Genomic DNA, 10922 nt, shown 5'->3' with positions numbered 1-10922 from the left:
AAAAAAAATAATTAAATATTAATTATAATAATTCCTATTCTTACCATGTGAAATGCTTCAGGTGAGTGTTGATAGCTCAGTAACATATATCGAAGAACAGAGAGAGCTCCCTCCCGGACCACAGGGTACAACAGCTTGGAGAATACCTGGAAATAAACAGCGTAACATAAATGTTGGGATTAGTGAGACTTTATAGGCTCCTTGGGGGAGGGCAGATAGAAGCAGCTATGTCTGTATTGCTGTGTTCCCATTGGCCAGCTATTTCCTGGGACCCCTTGGGTGGTCACTTGGGGGTTAATGTTTTAGGTCCAAAGCAAAGAAAATAAAAAGAGCAAACACAAATCTTTCCAAAGGCATAATGATTTATTATTTAATGTTTACATTTTATTAACCAATATTTGAATTCTGGTTTACTTTGAGGAGTAGCTATGAGCACACTGACCTTCTGAATTTTGGCTAGAGTGACTTCTGTCAGTATGCTGAACTTCTTCACGGCTGCCAGTCCCTTTAAAAGAGCAATGATCCACTTGTCAATGTTCTTGCCCAAAGGCCATGACACCCAGTCAATCATCCTGTGAACAGAGGACGAGTATTAGAAGAATTAGCAATGGTGAAATATTATTTTATTATATAGCTGGAGGCACTGTGGAGCAATGGACAATAGAAGCACTAAGGTCATTCATGCCATTCTCTCTGCAGCTCAGCTTCCCCTCCCAGCAGTGAGTTTTGGCCTTAAGCAAGAGCTCTCAGGGATGGGTGAAGCAAGGTAGGTCAGGGATAAAGGAAAAACTTAAAAATCAATGCTAGAGTAAGGGGGAGCTGAGTTGAGGAGTCAGTGCTGTGAAAGGGGAGCTGGGTTGCTGAGTTGGTGCTGCGAGAGGGGAGCTGGGCTGTTAAGTCAGAGCTGTGAAAGTAGAGCTGAGCTGCTGAGTCAGTGGTGTAAGAGGGAAGATGAACTGCTGATTTAGTGCTGTGAAAGGGGACCAGAGATAGGAGAGCTGAAAAGCTGAGTCAGTACTGTGAGAAAAGGAGCTAAGCTGCTAAGTCAGTGCTGTGAGAGAGGAGATGCGCTGCTGAGTCAGTGCTGTAAAAAGGGGAACTGAGCTGCTCAGTTGGTGCTGCGAGAGGAGAGCTGAACCGCTGAGTCAGTGCCGTGAGAAAGGGAGCTAAGCTGCTGAGTCAGTACTGTGAGAGGGAAGCTGAGCTGTTGAGTCAGTGCTATGGGAGGGTAGCTGAGCTACTAAGTCAGTGCTGTGAGAGGGGAGCTGCACTGCTGTGGCAATGCTGTGAGAGGGAAAATTATCTTCTGAGTCAGTGCTGTGAGAGGGGAGCTGATCTGCTGAGTCAGTGCTATGGGAGGGTAGCTGAGCTACTAAGTCAGTGCTGTGAGAGGGGAGCTGGTTTGCTGAGTCAGTGTTGTGAAAGTAGAGCTGATCTGCTGAGTCAGTGCTGTAAGAGGGAAGATGAACTGCTGATTCAGTGCTGTTAAAGGGGAGCAGAGCTGCTGAGTTGGTTATGTGAGAGGGGAGCTGGGCTGCTGAATGAGTGCTGTGATAGGGGAGCTGCGCTGCTTAGTCAGTGCTGTGATAGGGGAGCTGCACTGCTGAATCAGTGCTGTGAGAGGGGGGCTGAGCTGCTAAGTCAGTGCTGTGAGAGGGGAGCTGCGCTGCTGAGTCAGTGAGAGGGGAGCTGGGCTGCTAAGTCAGTGCTGTGAGAGGGGAGCTAAACTTCAAAATCAGTAGTAGTAGTGAGGTTATAGTGAGCAGGGCTGTTGAATCACTGCCAATGGGGAAATTGGGGAAAGCAGAGCTGCTGAATCACTTCCTGGATACAAGAGCAAAGTAGGCTTAGCTGCTGAGTCACTTCAGGCAGGGGATGCTGAGCACCCTGTCATTGCTGGTAGAGGACTCAGGTAAGGTTGCACTGATAAATCACTGCTGGTAAGTGGACCTGAGCTGCTGAATCTTTGATGGAAAAGGTGTCAGGGAGAGCTGAGCAGCTGGATCATTGCTTAATTACATTTATAGGCAAATAAAGAAAAATAAAAAACAGAAAGCAAACAAAAACCAGAATACAAATAAACTGCTAAAAAAATCCCCTATCAGGTAACATTTATTCACAGTTATATATTAACAGACTGCCTGCTAAATCATGTGTAACAGTTGCCATTTACTGCTCAGTTATCCAACCGCATCACCCACACAGGAAAGGCAGAATCAAGGTCAGTAATAATTTGTCTCCAGTGACCCCCCTCCCAAACATCGATCAATATCTTAGGAGAATTGTGCAGCCCAAATCATATGCACAGTGAAAGACAAAGGAGTCTATTAATAAGTATTTTCATGGTTACAGAATAAGGAGAAGCAGGAAATGTCTCTCTTTTAAAATGTAGATTCAGGGATAAAGGCAATTTAGGTTATTTGCAATATATATAAATATATATATATATATATATAAATATATATATACAGTTGATGGATTGATAGAGTCTGTCTGTATGTATGTGAGATATTTTCACTATAGCTATAGTGAGTGCTGATTCTAAAAATTACATTAGCATCTGGCAAATATATTTGATATAATGAAAATATACTTTGGCAACCCCTCCCTGACCGTTATAAGATTACAAAATGTATAATGCATTTATGGCCAGATGAATTTCCAGGGATGCAGATAACAGAAGGAACCTCTTATTCAGAGCTGGGGCATTCACAAGGTGACCTAGGCAGGAGTCATAGGGGGCCTGGAAGATGTCCAGGCTACATGTTTTATGATTCTGCCTCAAACCAGGGAGGAAGAGCAATTAAGTCAATGCTGTGGGAAGGGGAGCTGAATGCTGAGTCAATGTTGTGAGAGGGGAGATGAGCTGCTGAGTTAGTTCTGTAAGAGGGGAGCTTAGCTGCTGAGTCAATGCTGTGACAGGGGACCTAAGCTGCTGAGTCAGTGCTGTGACAGGGGAGCTGAGCTGCTGAGTCAGTGATGTGACAGGGGAGCTGAGCTGCTGAGTAGGTGCTATGAAAGGGGAGCTGAGCTGCTGAGTAGGTGCTATGAAAGGGTAGCTGAGCTGCTGAGTCGGTGCTATGAGAGGGTAGCTGAGCTGTAGAATCAGTACTGGAAGTGAGGTTATGGTAAGCAAGGCCACTGAGTCACTGCTTATGGGGAGAATAGGGCTTCAAAACCAGGGGGGCAAAGCAATAATCAAAGCTGTGCACTTACCTGTCACTTCACAAGAGAGGATGTATTTATAGATTGCTGGTGTCTGATGGAGAGGAGCCGTGCAAGCACAGACAAGTGGAGCTGAATGACTTTCATGCAACCTTTCTGGTTATTTACCATAATCTGTCTCTGCCCGTAATGCTTTCTTATTCCATATAGTTAGGTCGCTGATCCGATCTACTAGTTATCAATTTTACCTGTGGTTGATGGTAAATCAAGTAGGTTATTTTTGGCAGTCCAGTAGGACCTTGGCATATCTTTGGCATTTGAAGGAAAACCTACTGGACTTTTGATGGCTACTGGAATTCTTGATCTAAGTTTAACAAACCTTCAATATGAGATCATTGATTTTTAGGATTGTCCCAGCACTGCCATCTAAAATTTATAAATTGATTCCAGACACACTTACCTGTTAATGGCGGTCATCATCTGCGCATCTGTGATGCTGTCAGCATTGGCCAAATTTCGGACAACACCTTCCATAATCTCTAGAGGAATGTACTGCACCACACTCGCCAAGGCATTTGATGGAGACTCCAACTCATCTGTGAAGGATACCAATACATCCTTAAATTGCAAATTTATTTTATCTTTGTGTTATGGAGCCAGAACAAAAAATGACAATGCTCATTACAGGGTTTGGTAATCTCAGAACACATGGACATAACATGCTTTAAATATTAGGCTTATATGGGATTTGAAAGCTTGGCTATGTATAACATCAACTTACTTAGGATGGACTATTGCTGTATAGAGGTGCCAGGTGAGCAGGAATTGGTTACTTGCCTGGGGGAGTTGTGATTGTTGCTACCTGCCTGTTCGCATATGTGCAGCTCAAAGTAGAATGCTATGATATGCCAGGCATCGGGGCATTCCCTTTGGCTCCTGGGAATAAGGAACTCCCACACACATGCAAGGGAGTTTTGTCATTCCAGCCTGGGCAATTAAGATGTCCAAAGACCAGACACTCAGAAGAAGATTAAGGAAAAGATGGTGGTCCCATCAGTATTCTCTCTAGACATTTTGTTAAGCTGGGTGGGAAGGAGCTGTAGGTGCGTGGTGGCCACTGTATTGTGCCCCAACTTTTCTGGGTAATGTGACCAGCTAAAAGAGCTTGGGCAGAACACTAATGGTAGGGTGGCATCTGGTATCCCCTACTGTCCATAATGGCAGATGTCACCAACTTTTGTTTCTACCAGTTCACCACTGTCCATGACTCTGGCAGATGCCACCCTACCATCAGTGTTCTCCCCAGGCCCTTTTAGCTGGGCGCACCACCCATCACTTTTCAGTAACCACCAGCTGTTTTTAGGTGGTTACTGAAAAGTCCTGGGTGGTGTGCCCAGCTAAAAGAGGCTGGGGAGAACACCCACCGTCAATGGAATGAGAGCAGGTATGTGCAATTAAAAACTTCAACCAGGCAGGGCTGTACCTTCTGCAATACAGGACCTGCCTGGTCGCAAGCCCTTTCTATAATAGATATAGGGGTGAAGGGCCTGTCATGTTTTTGTTGAGGTCCAACTACCATTGGGAGAATCTTTAGCTCGGTGTCAGGTCTTGGCTTTTTGCTTTGATGACCAACCATAGCCATCGCTTACAACCAGGAGTTATACATAGTAAGTCATACCTGTCGATGAGATAACAGCAAATAATTCCTTCAAGGATGGCAGGATCAAAGATGACTCAAGCCTCCAGATGTTTTGCAGAAGTCCACTAACTCTGTTCACCTGGTCCAGGAACTGTATGACTCCCTCCTCGTCTTCGGAATGGCAATGAAACTGACCTAAGCATCGGATTAGCTGCTGGCTGAACAAAACCTGGTGATGTCCAGTTGGGATACACTGTAAGTAGGAAGTTTGGAGTTTGCTGATCCTTACACAAATCTTAAGGTTTGGCCTTTCACAGACAATACGAAGCACTTCAACCCTCAACAGTCTAAAAATTTCCTCCACAGAGGGTTTGTCTAAGACAAACTGAAGCCCCAGATGGATGTAGTCCAATGTGAAAGCGTGTCTCTTGCCGAGAGATGCATATCCTTCTTGAAGGAGGTTTAGGATGAATCTGACATTGAAAAATTCTTCAAATTCTTCTTGGTGGTATCTTCCGTAAACCTCCAGAACTTCTCTGGCCGTTTCCCTGGCAAATTGAGATTCACCCAAAAAGAAGAGCTTGGTGGAAAGTTCCAGCATTGACCAGCATTGCTCGCTGTCAATGGGTTGCTTGGAGGCCTCAATCACTCTTCGAGCTAAGCTTTGCTTGACGTACATGGGGTAAGAAGACTGGATTACGGCTTCCAGAATCTTGTCCATTGCTTCTTTTTTGGATTTGTAGAGCAATATCCTGGGTTTATCTGTAAATAAGAAACAGAGAAGATGGAGGATAGTGTAAGAAGAAGGAATGTTTGATTGGATTGGACATATTTATTAGTATTACACAGTATTCATATAGCTCGGACAAATTACGCATCGCTGTACAAAGTCCATAGTCATGTCACTAGCTGTCCTTCAAGGGAGCTCACAATCTAATGTCCCTACCATAGTCATATGTCATTACCACAGTCTAAGGTCAATTGTGTGGGAAGCCAATTAACCTAACTGCATGTTTTTGGAATGTGGGAGGAAACTGGAGTACCCCGACACAGACACAGGAGAACCTGCAAAATCCATGCAGATAGTGTCCTGGCTGGCCACCGTGCTGCCCTATATGCCAAGGATCCAAGATTTCTAATCAATAAGTAGGGATTACTGGTGACATTATTAGGAGTCTCCTAACCTGTTTTTGATTTGAGTTTTTGTTACACATTGGATTTGTAATATCTGTCTGTCATGTGACATAAAATTGGGTTAGCCACCTGTTTTGTTTTAAATTGGATTTTTACATTTCCATTGTCTAGTTCTTTAAGCTCTATGCTGAGTTCCTGATATGGTGCCAGTAACCTGGCCACTTGCCCAGGGTCCCCAGATTCTTATGTGCTCCCAAGAGCATCCCACAGCCTGCCCACAGGCTCTTTTTCCATGATTGCAGCTGTGGCTGTGGGTCCAGGGGAGTAGCAGGAAATGTGCAACACCAGAATCTACCTGTATGTTTGTGTGTAATGTGTAGATTGTGTGTATGTTTTTTTTGTGGCTGAGGAGCAATGTGTATATTTGTGTGTGGTGCACATAAAATATATGCCTATTGGTACTAATATGAATTCAAACCTTAGAGTAAAACTATTGTCCCTGCTGACACAGGGACCCTATTCCTTCTAATGACACAGGGAGCCCCGTCTTCTCACTGACATAAGGGCACCATACCTACCAATGACACATGTGCCCCATACCTACCAATGACACATGTGCCCCATACCTACCAATGATACATGTGCCCCATACCTACCAATGATACATGTGCCCCATACCTACCAATGACACATGTGCCCCATACCTACCAATGACACATGTGCCCCATACCTACCAATGTCACAGGGGCACTATTGCTTTCACTGACACATGGGATCTACCATTGAAACAGGGGGATCTTTCCTACCACTAACACATTACCCTCATTCTAGCCACTGACACTGGGGCATTTAAAACCCCCAATAACACTAGGACAGGTTGTTAACCCACTGATCCTGGGGTACATTTTACTCCAACTGAGGCTGTCTATGCCCAACCCTGTCAACCAGCTCCCGGCCACATCCAACTCCGCCCACTGATTTCTTGATTGACATCACTAAAGACCTCCCCCTTTGAGCTGTAGTGTCTGGGAGGGGGAGTGCGAAAGACTCATGCAGACTGTTATACAAGAAAGACTTCAGCTCCTCCTTATACCCAGCGAGCAAATATCATCTTTGCTAGGGTCAGGGAATCTTTAAATCCAGAACTAAGGACATCTGACTCTATTCCCGGATCAGGTTTTAAAAATAATTTGGCTTTCTCACCCTTTTTTTTCCTATTTCTTTTTGCTGAGATCGTGTTTTGATGTTCCAGTAAAATCTTATGAATAATAAACCAGACAAAGAAACATGCTGGATTTGGTTTATAAAGTGTTTCATGTTCAGGGCTCAATAACAAAGTACCATTGGGTGCTAATAAAAAAACAAAAACTGAATGTTTATATTCCATGTTTCTTATCTGCAGCCAGCAGGCCATACAAATAATTGCTGATGTCTGGGCTTCTGCATTTATGTATTGCTATGCTGTGAATAGCCTGAACAGTTTGATATCTGAATCTATGCACACACGCAGATGAATGTGTAAGAAATGGGGCATATCCCATCCCTTAGCTCAGGGGTGTCCAAACTTTTTGCAAAGAGGGCCAAACTTTTTTTGTGGCTCCCGCACACACACACGTTGTGAGGGATTCCCTGTGCATGGAGTCCGGTGTCAGTGCGGGCTCCATGCAGAGCACGTTCTTTGAATCAGAGTGGCCCTGGTCCGTGTGGGTCCCGCACAGCACACACCTACTTTAATGATGTAGAGGATTCCCTGTGCACACATGGGGACTCCAATCTTGCCCATTATGCCCGCCGAGTAGCAGGCTGATAATTGCAAGATGGTTGATCAACTGTAATGAAATATAAAATAGCTTTTTTGTATGCGTGTATTTTATTCTGTGGTCAACAGTGCTGGCGGGCCACATAATATTGATCATGTGACAGAGGCTGCGGGCTGGTGGAAATCTGAACACTGGCTGCAATTGGCCCCCGGGCCGGACTTTGGACATGCCTGCGTAGTTTATAAAGATTTTGGATTTGACAGAGGCATTTGTTAAGTTCTTACAGGAAAGCCCAGCATGCAATGCAGCCTATGTAGTGTGTAAGTAATAAACCCATGTTCACTCATGGTCAGGGCAGAACTAAAGTTTTACCTTTAGGAATCCACCATCAGGCCAGTCATTATTGCACAGGTGATGCCCCCTCTGCAATAATCCCTTTTACCTGCCTGATCACTCCAGGTATCTGGCAAAAAGCCGAGTTGCGCATGCACAGAATCAGACTTTGATGCCAGGATACTCGGCATCTTCCCCTGTGCCTGGAATGAATTCCCACACAGCTGTTATGTCATTCCCTCCTCTACAGGACAGAAGAATTGGGAAGATGGCAGCACCCTGAGAGGGAACAGGACCGGTGAGTAACGCAGGCTTTATTCCCCTTATAACCATTCTAGAAGCACTCACCCTTCAATACATAGCCCAACTATTTGTTTTGTTGCAGCAAAGCGACCATCTGTATTGATCCCAATGGGAAGCCTCCGAATTTTATTGGATGCCATGCTGACTATTATGCACCGTCTGACCGAACTTTAAAATCTCATTGAGGCGTCCCTTAAGAATTGTTATCCTGGTGTGAACGGGGTGTTGTAAAGGATGCAGAAGTCAGAGGGGTGATGGGGGCGGGTCACATTTTTAACATTATCGAAAAGGGTGAATTTACCTTTTATTTAATGTAAAAATGTGATGGGTGAGGTCCGTCCCCTTCTGTCCTTACCACTGCGGCAGACTGAATGGGAAACCCTGGTGGACCGACATCACTTATCTCAGGAGGCTGCGGGCCGCTCCTTCTACACATTCCCAAAACCAGGCACTTGTCATTGGGGGCTTTCCTAGATCCCTGCATGCTTGCCACTTTTTTTTTGTTTCGGGAAGAAGTCACCTGACCTCACACCTGCAAAGCACGAGATTGGGTGACGTATGAAGAACCCAAAAAATGGCGGCGCTGGACGCTACGGTGAGTGCTGGATAGGAGTAGGAAGCCGAGCCAGCATGGGACACACTCAGTAATTGACTTTTTTTATGAGTCTCCTCTTTATTATTATTACATGGTATTTATATAGCACCAACATATTACGCAGTGCTGTACAAAGTCCATAGTCATGTCACTAGCTGTCCCTCAATAAAGCTCACAATCTAATGTCCCTACCATAGTCTAAGGGAAATTTTGTGGGAAGCCAATTAACCTAACTGAATGTTTTTGGAATGTGGGAGGAAACCACTACAAACTCCATGCAGATAGTGTCCTGGCCATGATTTGAACCTAGGACCCAGCGCTGCAAAGGGCAGAGTGCTAACCACTGAGCCACCATTGATGAACAACAGAGAACTGTTCGCTGGAAAAGAACAAGTGCTGCAAACACGGCGCCGTTCTGTTCTATAGAGAAGGAAGAGGGGAGAATGAGCAAGCGGCACCCCACTGTGCTCTCTGTCGTAACAATTGTTCCCAATAGGTCGTTCATCAATTCACCATGATGAACGACGTCAGGGGATGCTGTACACACGTCAGACAAATGCTCATGCTTGTGACTAATATCTGACGTTTGTACATAGCTTAAAACGTTAAAACTGACAATAAAATGGTACTTTGCTTATTAGATTTTATAACCTTGCATGCTTTATATTTATATAGTGCTGACCTATAGCTGAGCGCTGTACTTACTCCATAGTCACTGTAATATAAAACTAATGACAAAGTTATATTGATGTCACCGGTTCATTAAATGAAGACGCAGTTGTATCGTCCCCATGGATTGCCCGTTATACATGACGCACAATAACACCACATCATGCATGTTACTCACCTGAGCCTCTCCGAGCTGCGATCGCATGCAGACAAAGCACAAGTCACCATCCAGGGAATTTGGGAAAAGGATAATGCAGCTTTTTTTTCCAGATGATGGCAGCAAAAAAAGCGTTGGTGATAATGGAGCTGCTCGGTGTGATCCGGTCCCAGGTGGAGGATCCGGCAGGGATGCTGCGTCTCTTCTCTGCAGGACGTTCAGGAGAATTCTCAAAGTTCAATATCGCCTCTGCTGTCTGGCACGCTTCCTAGAGTACTCACCACGCCCACTGCTATAGCGTGCGGAAAAACGCTTTCACCCCGAAACAAGGGCATGGAGTCAAAATGTTATATGACAAAGGATTAAAGGGGAGCTCTGGATGGATATAAAGGTATAAATTAATGCAGCTCTGTAATCATCAATACTTTGTAAAAAATGCAAACAAGAAGCTGAATGTTACCTGGTATCATCCTAATGCAGCACGAGTAGCCAATCAGTTCATCTGATGATTAGAGGGGAGGGCAGAATAACAGAGAGATGAGCTGATCACTGTCCAATCACAGGCTGAGGTGGGTTTTTACCAGCCTGGGTTAAGATACAAAGGGTTGAAAGGCAATGGTGTCATTTAATGTTTAAGGCCATCTGGTGGTGAAAAAAGGTACTGCATCTGTCAGCTGCAGATTGAAGGTAAATACTGCAGCAAAGCTACTTTGTAGTTTTTGGTGGGGGTCTTCAGTGTTGCAGAAGGTGCAAAGGGGTGCAGCAGTGCTGGTGGTGGGATGTAGTGGTTAACGTAATTCAGCAGTGGGTGCAGAGGTTAGAAGTGGTAGGAGAGTGCAAAGGAGATTCAAAGAGGACAGTTGGAGGGTGAGGTGGTGAAAGGGGTGTTGCAAAGGGGGAGAGGTCAGCAGTGGTAGGAGGGATTGCAGCAGTAGAGAGGGTGCAAAGGGGTGGCAGAGCTAGGAGGGTGCAGTGGTAATGGGGGTATTTCAGGGTGTGAAGAAATCAGCAGTGATGGGGGTGGGATGAAATTAATATTGCAGGGGGTGCAGAGGTCAGCAGTGGTGGAAAGGGGGTACAGCGGTGTTGCAGGAGGTGAACAGGGAAGCAGAGTGGGGGTTGTAATGGTAAAGGGGGTGTTGCAGGGTGTGAAGAGGTCAGCAGTGG

At 45.1% G+C, this 10922-nt stretch overlaps 1 protein-coding gene across 1 annotated transcript in view; it reads right to left on the bottom strand.

The window, feature by feature from the left end:
* USP35 (ubiquitin specific peptidase 35) overlaps positions 1–5563 on the bottom strand; it is a 19483-nt gene extending 13920 nt beyond the window's left edge. Inside the window, exons 1-4 of the mRNA XM_072401414.1 lie at positions 4844–5563; positions 3626–3761; positions 443–572; positions 45–146 (exon numbers count right to left, since the gene is read on the bottom strand). Coding sequence (XP_072257515.1) covers positions 45–146; positions 443–572; positions 3626–3761; positions 4844–5525 — 1050 coding nt within the window. The 5' untranslated portion in view covers positions 5526–5563. The remainder of the gene's footprint in view (positions 1–44; positions 147–442; positions 573–3625; positions 3762–4843) is intronic.
* Between the last annotated feature and the right edge of the window lie 5359 nt (positions 5564–10922).

This window comes from Pyxicephalus adspersus, chromosome 1 (genome assembly GCF_032062135.1).
Source record: "Pyxicephalus adspersus chromosome 1, UCB_Pads_2.0, whole genome shotgun sequence".
NCBI lineage: Eukaryota > Metazoa > Chordata > Amphibia > Anura > Pyxicephalidae > Pyxicephalus > Pyxicephalus adspersus.
Note: the sequence above shows the minus strand (reverse complement) of the source record. Positions and strands in the feature narration are given on the sequence as shown.